The sequence below is a fragment of the Pholis gunnellus genome, assembly GCF_910591455.1.
Source record: "Pholis gunnellus genome assembly, chromosome: 2".
Lineage (NCBI taxonomy): Eukaryota > Metazoa > Chordata > Actinopteri > Perciformes > Pholidae > Pholis > Pholis gunnellus.
Window position 1 is genome coordinate 23,223,199 of NC_136536.1, and position 13,762 is coordinate 23,236,960.

At 42.6% G+C, this 13,762-nt stretch overlaps 1 protein-coding gene across 1 annotated transcript; it reads left to right on the forward strand.

Moving 5' to 3' along the window:
• The first annotated feature begins 158 nt into the window (after positions 1-158).
• Positions 159-13,445, forward strand: LOC306711364 (interleukin-17 receptor D). The gene is made up of 12 exons (XM_079180262.1): positions 159-432; positions 5,372-5,456; positions 7,141-7,299; positions 7,763-7,881; positions 9,426-9,549; positions 9,628-9,666; positions 9,773-9,918; positions 10,027-10,101; positions 10,547-10,613; positions 10,816-10,962; positions 11,126-11,298; positions 11,455-13,445. The coding sequence occupies exons 1-12, from the start codon at positions 301-303 to the stop codon at positions 12,004-12,006; spliced, it is 1,818 nt and encodes a 605-aa protein (XP_079036388.1). The 5' UTR covers positions 159-300; the 3' UTR covers positions 12,007-13,445.
• Positions 13,446-13,762: the final 317 nt, after the last annotated feature.

Here is a 13,762-nt window from a genome sequence, read left to right on the forward strand (position 1 = left end):
CCCGCTCCGTGCCTCCTGCTCTCGCAACACAAAACCAACGAGTCTGGCAGCGTGACTGTTAAAAAGGGCTTTGCCTCCACCCATAGCCTGAAGACACCACTCTCCCTCATCGTCTTTTCTGCTTCCTCCCAGGTTCCTGTCACTTACTCTCCCGCACGACGAGAACACTCAGACTTTAGATTCCACCGTTCACACCGGCTGTGAGGCTTCTTAGTCCACTCAGTGTGTGTGTGTGGGGGTGTGTGTGGGTTTGAGGTTCCAGTGCTCACAGTTGGACCATGCCTCGCTGGCTGTAGCAGCATGTGGAAGGCGACTCTTGTTTTGTACCAGCTCTTTGCACTAGGACAACGAGTGCAAGAGCTCCAGGCTCAGGATGATGTCACCTCGGCCGTCATCACTCCCCAGGACTGCAGTCTGGACTGTGTGCAGCAGGTAAACAGGATAATCCCATCTGCTGTGTATTTACCCTTAAGTGTAAAGTTTCGCATTGCGACGTTGTCATACGCGCAGACTAAGTCTTCTGTTGCAGCCCCAGTCCAGGTGGAGATTTATCTCAAACTAATGCCGAGCTAAGATGTATACAACTTTTTTTTTAAAACATGCTGCTTCTCCTCCGGCTGTCGACGTATTTCCTTTGGTCTGCCGTCGACAGAGGAGGAGCCGTCCTCCTGCTCAGACAGCAAACATGGACGTTATGTTTGTGCTTTAAAGTTTAATAACTGAAATTCTTATCTTGGCGAAGTAGACGTTTGTGAATCTGCACAGCCGTTGGATTCGTTTGTAACTGGCTTTCATCCCGCAATACATATATTACATAAATGGTTCATTTTCATCGAACACGTCATGATTCCAACAACACGAGCCTCAGATTGTGTCTTCGCTCCAACTCAGCGGTTTTGTATCCAGAAACCAGAAGGGAAAAAATAAGTGCATCATAGTTATTAAACCTCTATTTATGTGACAACATAGATCTGCTTTTTCGTGATGTTCTTCAACGCGTTATTCATTTGACTTATCGGAACATTTTTCCTGATTTATTCAAATAACAAACTCTTTGGTCGACTCAGTTATAACCCCGAGAAGTGGTTCCCAACCTGGGGGTCAGGGGCCCCCACGCGGCCACGAGAGAAATCAGAAGGGTCACGGGTGACGAGAATGGGAGAGCAGAAGAAATATCTTTCATAATGTTACATCGTTTTCTCTGACTTTTTTTCTAATCATGGATTTTGCTTGTGAATGTCTGGACATGTTCATGTCCTGATGCCCTGAACCTTTTAAAAATCGATCAAATCTGAGGAGGAAAAATGACTCTTTGGTTGAACAGGACAACACAACTTTATTTAAAGGGTCCCAAAGGAAAAATGGTTCAGAACTACGAACCTAGAAGACAGGTACTGTGATCCTATGCAAGCTTTTTAGGTTGTGCAAATTACAATGGGGAAATGCAGACAGATAACTTTTAAACAACATCCTGTCCCACAAGTAACCCTTAACAAAATGTACCAAAACATAAATTCTATATATAATATAATATGCATCTATATAATGTCTGAGGCATCTCTTCTACTTGACTGGTAGATCATTTGTTCTATGGTCAGATTATGCATAAAAGCTTTAAGCAGTATAAAATAAAAAATACTTTATTAGTCTCGCAGCGGGGACATTTACAGGATTACAGCGGCATAGTGGACAGTGTAAGAACAAAAACAAGTATTATAAATAAGTAATAAAAGAGTAAACAATATTAAATAAGTAAAAGAGTAAAAATTCCACAATAACTAAAATATAACAAAAAATATATATACAGACAGGATATTTTTTTATATTGCACAGATGTTTTTGTGTTGTGTGGTCTACTGGGAGCACAGCTGGTTGTGCAGCCTGACAGCAGCAGCCGGGGGCTGAAGGAGCTGCACAGAGCTGCACAGAGCTGCACAGAGCTGCACAGAGCTGCACAGAGCTGCACAGAGCTGCACAGAGCTGCCAGGGCGTCCCGCGTGGGGTGGGAGGTGTTGTTCATCGGGAATGATGGCCCTCCTGTCTCCCACCACCTCCACCGTATCCAGTGGACACCCCCAGCACACTGCTGGCCTTCTTGACAAGTTTGTTTCGTCTCTTCCTGTCGGCTGTCGAGATGCTGCTACCCCAGCAGACCACTCCATAAAAAATGGCTGATGCCACCACAGAGTCGAAGAAGCACTCCTGAGGACCTCAGCAGATAGTCTGCTATATAAGTCTCCTCGCCAGGAGCTCATGAAAGATTATCATGTTGTTGCAGCTTTGGGAGACGCCGCACTACCGCGCCAAATAGAGCTTCTTTGGATATTTTTAACGTGTCAGAAAATAAGTTGAACTATATAGATTGCCCAAAAAATCAGTTAATTTATCATTTATTTTGATATTTAGGTTTAAATTTGGCCAATTCAAATTGTGTTACTTTATGTTGTAAACGAAACTAAAGAGGATTGTATCATATTTAATGTATTATTTGCCATATGTCCTCAGAAAGCTTAGGAAGAACAAAATCTTAAATTGCAAGCACGTTTCTGCAGAAAACGGGACGGGTGTGTTATCTACGTCTTACTCACACGTCTACAAGATCTCTTCACTGAAGAAAGGTGCTTTCTGTACTTTAATTGTTATAGATACTGTATCTCCCAACATCTCAGATACAATTTTGTGTTTGTCATTTTCTTATATCTACAAGGACGAAACCTCCGCCTTTACTAAAAATCAGACGAGATGCCCCTCTCCCCTCTTCTTGTAAACGTGGAATGGCCAGAACGGGTCTCCTCTCTGTGAAATGTTGGGACACATTGTTTTGAATAGGTTGCTCCAGGCAACCATCATGGGTTGGATCCTTCAGCACAGAGCTGTTTGTGAGGAGAAAATAGACGAAAAAAAGTAGTATGCCCCGTTAAAAACTGATGTTGGAAGCACATCAAATTTAATTCATCTGTGTAAGAGTTTTATTTTAAAAAACCTTTCGCAATCCTTTTTTTTGTCAAAAATGTTTCCCCTTAGAGGGCGCACATATGTGATGAGATTCACTTTGGCAGACCGCAAACTCTTGAAACACCCTCGTTCATGTGTGTCCTGTTAATTGAGAGAAGCTCCTACATTGTGAGCGTGCCTTTTGAGGGCCTCACATTTGTTCCCTGCACGCTAGGAACCTTTTTTAATGCTCTTGGCTTACGTGCAAGCACGTAGTTAGGCTAGGCTGACGGTTAGTACTCAACCTGACAGGTTAACTGCCATTGTGTGAACCACCATGCACACACACACACACACACACACTCTCTTTCTCTCTTTAAAAGTCTCTACCTGTCAGTCTACATAAGGTCAACGGTATGGTAATGATATGCTATGGTGTCTAAACCTGCAGGGCAATTCAGCAATATGCATGAGTGTAGGTTTAATAATATTTACCCTGTTAGAAGAAAGGTTTCCTTCTTAAAACAGTTTGACTTGCACATTCTGACATTACTGAATCATATTTTGGTTTATGAATTAATGCCTTCACTATGAATTAGTTCAGGTTATGTCATTTGTTTCAAAACAGAAACCAGATACTGTGAATTAGAACAACAAAGTCTGTTTCTGAGACATTCAGTCAACATTATCATTACTGTGGTTTATTATTCCCTGTAACTAAAGACCCTTTTTTCTTGGTCTATACTTGGCTCATTGTATTGGACATTCCTCTGGGGTTCAAGTTTATTTTACAGCACAGAGACTGAAGAAAACCTATGGAGAAAAAGAACACACGATTAAGTGAAATAATCTAAATATTTGTGGACAAATTGACCACACATTGGAAATCCTAGCGGCTATGTTCTCACCTAAAAACAAAATCAAAATGGTATAAAGTAGTGACATATTAACAACTTTTAGCCTAGCTCGAAATCTCAGAAGACAGCCGGTCTTGAGGCAACTAGACACAATGCATCATGAGGCAGCTGCGGATGTGCAGTAAACGCACGTCTCACGTTCAGAAATTCTTGCGAATGTAGTATATATCAGGGCATTTCTCGCAAACACAAAATCCACAAAGTATGCAGTGTGAACGAAATACATTCTCAATTTTCTGTCATACTTAGCATAAATAGCATGTTAGCATGTAATGTTCGAACACAGCCCAGGTCACACAAGAGGCCCTTTACATAGCAGCTATTTTGACCCGTCATAGCAGGGTAAACATAGGTGTAATTTACCAAATGAACTATGGTACCATTCTATTTAGTGTGTCATCGCTATTACACTAAGCCAACATGCTCGACACCAGCCCACCTCAATGGAACAGGGCCATAATTACACCTGTTTACCCTGCGATGAGATGTCAAAACAGCTGCTAGCTAGCCGTGTTTAGCTCGCAGGCAGGTCGTCGTCTCCAGAAGCCTCACGTGTATTACCAAAAAATTTGGTTCAGACATTCATGTTCCAAAGGATGAATGGTATAATTTAACTTAACACGCTCAGGTCAAAATGTTTTGTTTGTCCAATACTACATTTTAAGAATAAGGTTTGCAAAACTACAAGACATTCCCATCAGCCTCAGCCATAATCTGTTTGGTGCTAAGTAGCAAACGTTAATTTTGCTAAATACACTAGGTAAGTGTAAATGTTTTCTGGCATTGTGATTGTGGGCAAACAACAAACTCGGCTCGCTAACTAGCATTAGCTCCCCGGCAGGTCATTGTCTCCTGAGGCTTCACCTCTATTAATCATGAGGTCTTATTGACGAATGCAAACCAAAAGCTCAGATCAGTGTGTGTCTGTCCCTCTCAGATATCTGGAGCCTGCTAATAGCAAGCCAGCCACAGTTGGGAGAGACCTTGATTCACGGTTCCTACCGATGCAGCAGTGGGCGTGCATGTAGTGTATCTACTGACGTCACAGTTTATGAGATTGTTGTGACCCAACACAGCTAATGTTTTTGGCATCCGATCACGTCTTAAAGGGTCTTATTTTTTCACTTACCTGTAGTGCTATTTATCAATCTAATATAACATCTACTATAACAATGTTTCATAATATATGGTTTTGTTCATTTCTTTTTTTTTCTGCTGTGAATTTGAACTCTTGTCAGCTGAACAAGAATGTTCTCAGTCCTGGAATAGTGTTGATGTTAATGTAATCCAAGGTGATGTTCAAATTCAACAAAATAATTGTATCCGTTTTTGTTGGGGCGTACGACTGTGTGCATATCTGTTTCTGTGCTGTGTTTCCATTAGAGTGTTGACCTTCGTTCATCCAGGCTGTTCACCTGGCGTGAAACTGACACGATTTGCAAACAACATACAATATGCATTGGTAAAAAATGCAGTTGAAAGTGCTAAGTCTGAATTCATTATTGTTTTCTCCTCTGCAGGGAGGACCTGGTTGTGAATACTGCAGAATAACCAGAGCTGATCTCAAGAGGGCTCTGGGCTTTAACTCCATCGAAGGGTTTGGAAGTAAGTCTGATTCCGACGGGCTGCACTGGAACTCACAGCTTTGTCAAGCCTTCAATGCACTGAATCCTTTATTGCGCTAACATATTTGGGCAGCGGTGAGATGTTCTCTAGAGTCTTTTTTTTGTCCATAACCTGAAGTGACACTTCACTGCACCATAATGAGCGGATGCCACATTGTTTGCACAAGTTCATACCAGGATTGGAACACTAGGCTAACCTCCATAGCAAACACAGAAAGGGTAGAACCAGTTGTTATTATCCCTGAGGTCATAATAAACAAATGCCAGCTGGATTGCGGCTATGACTTATTACATCTAGCGACAGAAAAAAATGAATTGCTGGTAATTATAGGTGAGATATTTGTGTGTTGCTGCCGGCCATAGGCTGAAATAAGAAGTGGACGCAGTCACCGTGACCCCACCCATTGGCTTGTTGACTACAATTTTGAAGCCTTGTTCTGCGTTCCAATACCCATACCACAATACTATTTAGTATGCCAGAAAAATATTTAGTGTGTCCCAAAACATAGTATGTCAAATGCAGTATAGGAAAAATACCAGGATGTCAAGGATGGTAAGCCAGCATGCTTTTCTGGCTATTCTGACCCACAATCTTGTGCGCAGCAAGAGGGTCAAAGTTCAAAGTGCATGACGAAGTAGTATGTCCCAAGTGAATTTGTAAGAGTAGCTGTAGTATGTACTAAAGGTAAAAAGAAAAAGTATGCGATTTGGAGCGCAGCTTTGAGTTTGGCATTTTGGCTGTCGCTGTTTTTTTGCAACCAGAAGTGACACGTGAGAGCAGGTCTAAGTACAACCGAGCGCTGAATCAGACAAGGCGACCAAAAAGGTCACAATTTAATTTCATGAACTGAAAACACACTATGAAACGGTTAAAGTTGGACAAGGAAGACACAGACAAGTCCTAAACGGACAGAGGAGTATTAGTAACCTGTCAATCACAAGGTAGCCCCGCCCTAAACCACACCCTGCTTTATGGTCTATTTGACTCTAAATGGACCATAATTTACTAAATGAACATCATGCTGTATTGAAGAAGACTTGAAACTAGAGATTGAGACCATAAACTCATGTTTACAATGTTTACTGAGCTTAATAAATCAAAGACAGAAGTAGACTTTACTATACAATCAGACTTCTTTTTGCAACCAGAGGAGTCGCCCCCTGGTGGCCAGTAGAGGGAATGCATGTTTAAGTCATTTTATTATTATGCAAAGATCAACAACGTTAACCAATCCATTAGTTGGTCGGTCCACCACTTTGGTTCAACCTAAAATATTACCCGGAAATTTGGTTCAGACTTTCACATTTCAAAGGATGAATGGTTTAACGCTACGCTAGCTAGCCACAATCAGGTCAAAATATTCACTTTTCCATTTACGTATTTTAAGAATAAAGTCTGCAAAACTACTGACATTCCCATACTTTGTGTTCAGTGCTAAATAGCTAAGGTTAGCTTGCTAACTTGCAAGGTAAATGTAAATGAACAAGGTAAATGTTTCCTGTTTAAGCATTAGCATGTTAACATTGTGATTGTGGGCGTAGCAACTAAGTACAGCCTCACCGAGCAGCTAGCATGGTTGCAGACTACTCTTGCTTTGATATACTGAGACATTGAATGTCAAACAGTTTGACATTGAATGTATCCATTGGTTTTTCTTCCTCAGGTTGCATTCCCTGGCCGTGTTTTGAGTTGCTTGGAAAAGAAGACCGTAAACTCTGTCAGCACTACGTCCAAGCGCCGAATGATGTGAAGGTCGAGTTAGTAAATGAGCTAGACCCCAAATCGGACACCATTGTTGTCTCCTGGAAGCCCAGCTACTATGGTATGTTGTTATGGATCGACAAAGCCAGTTTCTGCATGCACACAAGCACGTCATGAAGTGGTTCAGTTGGTTTTAAAGTCTCTAGGCAGTTTTAAAACTCATTCATAATGTCGGGGACGAGTTACCTCACCAGAAGTAATTTCTCATATTAGGGTGATATAAACAAGATTTATTTCAGGTGAAACGCAGTGAGTTATTACTGAAAGGTAACATAAGTATGACTCGCTTCAACAGGTGAGAGACAGCTCCATTGATTATTCAGTGTATTACTGGGTCTTTGACAGGTGACAGTGTAACAGACTGCCAAGTCAACAGCTTAATAGACCATGAACTGAACTGTTTGAAGCACATAGCGCACCCACGTATTTTACATTATTATCAGTATATCTGCAACTTGGATGTTCAATAGCCGCAGACGTCTGTGACGCCAATTTCACTTTATCCATTGGATGTTTTTGCGCAGGGATCGCCTTCCTGCGAGGCTTTCAGGTTTCCCTCCAGGCCCTGGGAGGGACCAGTGTTGCTTGCCAACTCTTTCTCTTCCACCGAAACCTGTCCCTCTCAGCTTCACATGCTCAAACGGTAGGTAGACAAACAAAGTTTGTAAAACCGTACTTTTCAAATATATATATTTCTATTCAGAGTGGATCCTTAATCTTTCTTACTGCCTTTCAAAAGAAAAAAAAATATTTTAGTCCTCACAAATCATGACCCGGCGATTGTGGAATGATGCTATATTTTAGGGCAGATCGCAGTGGCATCATTGTTCTAAAAACTGTAGAAAAATGTGCTGAGAGGAAACAGCTGTGCATTTTTTGTTGAAGGTCACCCAGCAGCTGTAAATTTCAAAAAGGGGGCATTTTATTTATATTGCTTTTTGTTTCACGAGAATGTCCTGGAGGACTTTACGTCCCACGTCCTGTACTACGTCATGCACCATTGGATAAGATCCCAACTAGGGCGAAGGTAGACATGGACGCTCCATATTAACAGGTGATAGTGATGATAATGTAAATTCAATGTATTGTATGTATAAGTATTATTACACATTATTAGTTTATCCCAGCTTTGACAATGAAAGAAACACATTGTTGCGATGTCAACATTTTTTTATGTAGGAGCCGTAGACTGTATATAAGAAGTGGACGTAGTCATTGTGACGTCACCCATTGGTTTGTGGACCGGTGTTTTGAAGCCTTGAGTTCGGCGATTTTACCGTCACCATCTTGGTTTAAGGAAGTTACCATATTTGGAATGCAGGGGAGTGACGTAGAGACGGCGTATACGTCTCTGCTAGCAGCAGCGACCTGTCAATCACAGTAAGCCCGCCCTGGTAGGAGCGCTTCCTGGACTCATGGGAGTTTGTCCAAGGTGCTCTTTGGATAACGATACACGTAGACAGGAAGATCATGTGAGATCTAAAAACAAACCCGGATGCTTGTCAGCAGCAGGCCTTTGTCAGGGAGTCAAAACCTTTTGTTTCACATGACTATACCATTACAATAGAGACATTTTAAGTGCTTAAAAGAGAGTGCCTTGGATGTTTCTTGTGGTTATATTGTTGCGGTGTATTTGCCCGTTACTAGGCAACAGTTCGCTATCCACTCACTTCGTTTCTGTTGCCTTACGTTTTTATGTCTCTGTCCACACGTACGTTTGCCCATCCGTACCGTCCATTCTTGTGGACGCAAATCCCCAGGAGGGCATTTATTCAATTTTCGCACAAACATCCACTTAGACTCAAGGATGATCTCATTCGATTTTGGAGGTCAAAGGTCAAGGTTACTGTGGCCTAACGTCCGCCTCGTGCTCATGATATCTCAGGAACGCCTTGAGGGAATTTCTTCAAATTTGGCGCAAATGTCCACTTGAGTTCATGTTGAATACCTTGAAAACAACTAAACATCATAAAATCGACTAAAGAAATCTTAATTGACTTAGAATAAATGTACCGATTAGTCGATTTATAGACTACCAGGGGGTGGCCCTAAAAGTTGAAGATAGGGGACCTATCACATTAATGTGATAGCCGTTCTAAAACATGAATAAAGCACATGTCAATAACTCTCCTTATCAGATAAAAGTTTGAATAATACCAAGGTCACGGTTGCCGCTGCATTCTGCAGGTGTACAAGTCGGACCCTTTCCCCGGCCTCTCCCTTGGGTCCCAGTATGCTGTGACCGTCATGGCTCTGCCAGTGCCTGAGGAGTGGGAGAGGTTCTACCGCAGCAAGTTCTTCTCCACCCGCTGTAAGGCAACTTTTAGCTCTGAGACTATTGCCAAAACAATGTTGAATCTATAACAATGTGTACATTGTGGTTCCGCAGCATGTGCAGAGAAGAATGGTCTTGAGCAGTGCAAAAAGGGTGAGAGAACATGTTTCTCATTGTTCCCAAATAATCTGGTACAACAATGCCATCTTGTGATGATCAGCTTTACATCTGTCATTATTTCACGGTCTGGTTATTGTAGACTGGTACCCCAAAAACATCGAGGTCCAGCAGGAAGGGACTGCCATCACTGTGACCTTTAACCTGGCTCCCCCAAACCTGGGCATCAGAGGCTACTTCTCACTGTGTTACGCGAACGGCATGAAGAAATACACAGACATCACACCTGTCAGTGGTTTCAACTTTACATGAATACCTTGCGTCTGTTATTTGTATTGTAGTAATATTTGATAACCACTTGAACCTAATAATTTGCTATAAATTTTATTTCCTTAGAATTCCAGCAAAAACCAAACTCACCACAGCTATCAGCTGAATGACCTCGAAGAAGGAACCAATTACTCCTGCGAGGTAAAATGAATTATTGCTTCATCTATGCTTCACACTATTTGCATATTATATAACAACCTCAGGGGGCCTTGTATTAAACATGTGATATTAAAATACTTGTGTCACATATATGTTTTTATAGGAGATGGCCCAGTTAACATTATGTCACCTTTTATGAGATATGGTTGTAGACGCCAGAAGTGGACCTTGAGTTAAAGCTGCACTATTCAATATGTTTGTATTAACTATCGATGAAATGACAAGTGTAATGTTGTGTAAAGAGGTCGCCATTTCTCACTGTTTGCTAACACGTTTGCCACCTCAACTTAAGGTACATACTGACTTATTTCTAAAGTCAATATTGTGTTCCAGCTAAGTGGCCAAAAATAATCAATGAATGCAGGTTTAAGATCATTTTGTCAAACTACAGTGTCCGAGGTCAGGAATAACATTTCTCGTGTCACAGATTGCAGCTAACGAAGTGGATGCAGTGAGGAAAACATTCAACGTACGGGTCTTGCGCATTCAAAAAGGTAGGGGAGGTTGTTTTGGTTGATGCTGATCCTCACAATGTATAAATCTTTTTCCTGTGGAGATATAAAGAGCGTCATTCGCAACAAAAACTATAAAACATTATTTTTGAACACGAGTATGATCGGTCCCATCAGATAAGCACATTACCCAAAATGTCTCTGTCACTGAATTGTCATGTAATCTCAACTCCCCCATCCTCAGGAGGCTCCCTGCCACTCTCTGTCACTCCCTCATTGGCTCTGATTCTTCCACTATCCCTGGCCGTGGTAGCCATGTTTGTAGTCTTATTGGCTGCTCTCATCAGGAGGAGGCCCAAGTTCTGGATGAAGAAACTTGACATCAAACCAGGTGCCAAGACAAACCAAGTGCTTCGTGTAAAATCACTGTTTGCATCTCGTGAAAGCTAACTGAATAAGTAATTGTTATTAATTGTAAACTCGTTCTTTTTACCTCCTGTGTTTTCCTCTTCTTCATCACCGAGCAACCAGATTTCTGTTTGTCATTCATTCAGATGTTATCAAGCAGCATCGGGAGAGCGTGACTCAGGAGGAAGTGATGTCATTGCCCAGCAAGAGGCTGACCCCTCCTCGTCTTCTGATTTGCTACAGCAGCTACGATGGCCCCGCACACGTCAAAGCCGTCATGCAGTTGGGGGCCTTCATACAACAGCACATGGCCACTCAGGTAGCGGACGTGATGTTTCATGATGCATTGTGCTACAGAAGCAGATCTTACTAAGCTAATTACTATATTGTTCAATTCTTTGATACTTTAATATGATGTTAATGTTATTAGATTATTTTGTTGTGACCATGTTCTTTAATTTTTTTTGCTCCCCAGGTGTGCCTGGACCTTTGGGAGTCTTTGAGCGTTGCTGAGGAGGGCAGCATGGCCTGGCACTGCCGGCAGATCCGGGACAGCGACTTCATCTTGGTGATCTGCTCACCGGGCCTCAACCATAGGCCGAAGCCTCCAGGTGGTGACGATGGCGGCGGCGTAGACGAGGAGGCAGACGGAGGGCTCTGCTTCGGGTCCGACGCCTTCAGCTCCAACGCAGCCGTCCAGCTTATCGGAGAGGAGGTGGGCCGAGCCAAAGCCGGGGGCCAGGACCTGTCCAAGTACATGGCGGCCATTTTTAATTACTCAGAGGAGGCGGACATCCCCACTGAGCTGAGGCTGGTGTCTCACTACACGCTGACAAGGGACTTGCAACTGCTCTTCTCGCACCTCCATACAGTGGCTCTGCACGGGCCGGGGCGTTACCTGAAGATCCACCATATCTCAGAGGAAGGGTATACTGAGTTGCCAGCCGGAGAAGCTCTGCAGTGGGCTATCTGTGAGGCTCGGCTGGCAAAGAGGCATCACTCTGTGGCAGGGCTGGGTGTCGTTTAGAAAATTACGACGCTTGTACCAATACCGTTAAAATGACATCGATACCAATACCTTATTCGATACCCAACATATGAATGGATGCTGTGTGTGTGTGTGTGTGTGTCCCACTGGCTAGCATATTGCCGCGGCCCTGCACAGCGCTCATACAGCGGTTACTGTTAACCGCATTCCCAGACCGCATCGGAGCGGAAGCGTAAAACCTTGGTTATACTTTTCCGCTGGGACGATCTTGCGGACATGAGCTGACGTGGAATCGTGACGAGGAAACGTTTAGATCTTTTATACACCACGCATTCTCAAGAGTTCTCCATTTTCCCCGCCCTCTCACGTAGCTAGAAATCAAAGGGGGGGTCTGATGATGTGAAGTCACTCTGGCCGCACCGACGCTCGTGATCCTCGCGGATGCGGCAAGCATGAGTCACGCTCAATGCCCACCGATACGGTTCCCAACCTCCTAAGTCAGCTCTGTCAGCACTGATATTAGCGCCTTTAGCACCGTTAGCTACTCTGTCATCTCCGTGTTCAGAACCTGCTGTATGGGTAGTAGCTGCTGCGGTACTGGACCAATCACACGTCGCATTAAATGAAGGGAGTGCTTGCAGTGATTGGCTGCAAGCAAAACCGTACAAATCGCCTTTTTTTCCAAGATCTGATGCTCAAAAAGGATGGATTGCTGGTGTGATTTGATGAGAGAAGTTTCGATACTCCTTGGTGCTGGGTTAACAGCACCGATACCCCGCTCTACTCTGTGGAGGACCTAAATGCTAACAAAAGAAATCCATACACCGTTAATTAGAGGCGGTTTGTCAACCCAGCGAGAAAGTTTGGCCCGAAGAGAAAAGTTCATGATGGTCACAATCTTCCAGAAAAAAGGCAGGAGAAGCTGTGAGAGTCATTCTTCTACAGTCCCTGCTGATGTGCCCTTAAGCAATCGACTAACTGATGACCTCTGCCTCAGCTGTGCACTTTGACCTCCAAAGTGCGTTAACATGCCACATGTGTGCGTACTGGAAGGATTTGTGTAATGTGTGTAATGGTAAATGAAGTAAATCTCTAAGTAAGGCTTACCGATGTACTTGGTGGACATTTCCTCTTTGTTTTCTTACTATGTCGTGTAAAAATAAGTATATTTGTAATATAAGCATTGTGTATATATATGAACTATATTTACTATTTACTATCTCATACACAAGTTATTGAAGTTGTTCTGTGATAATGTGTGCCTTGAAGTACACATTGTTTAATATGTGCATAGTTAAAGTATTGGCTGTTGTTTATTTATCCATGTGCATAGCTCATATAGCCTACTTAAGAATGGATTATTAAATCATATTTTTTATTTTATTTTATGCTGATGTAAGGATAAAAGTGAGCTGTTCTGTATTTTATTTTATATATGGATATATGGATTTGTTATCGTGTATCTAATAAAACAAAGTGTACATGACATACTTGGCCAAAGAAGATATTTTACAAACAAAGAGTGCTGATTATCAGCAGGGTGCAGATGTGAAACCGGGTCTGATCCATCAAGCGTAACTTTTAAAGTTCCTCGTAGTAGCTTTAAGAAGCTTCATGTTAACCCGACTTCACTGGGGGGGTAAAGGATCTCACAGAATGCTGGATCATGTTACATTTTAACCTTTTTATAGAATTCAACACCAAACAAAGATGCAAACAGTAGCGCTCCTCATCCTCCTGACCGGGGCTGCCGTCCTCTTCATCTCAATGTTGACGCACTGGTTTTGGGGTCTGG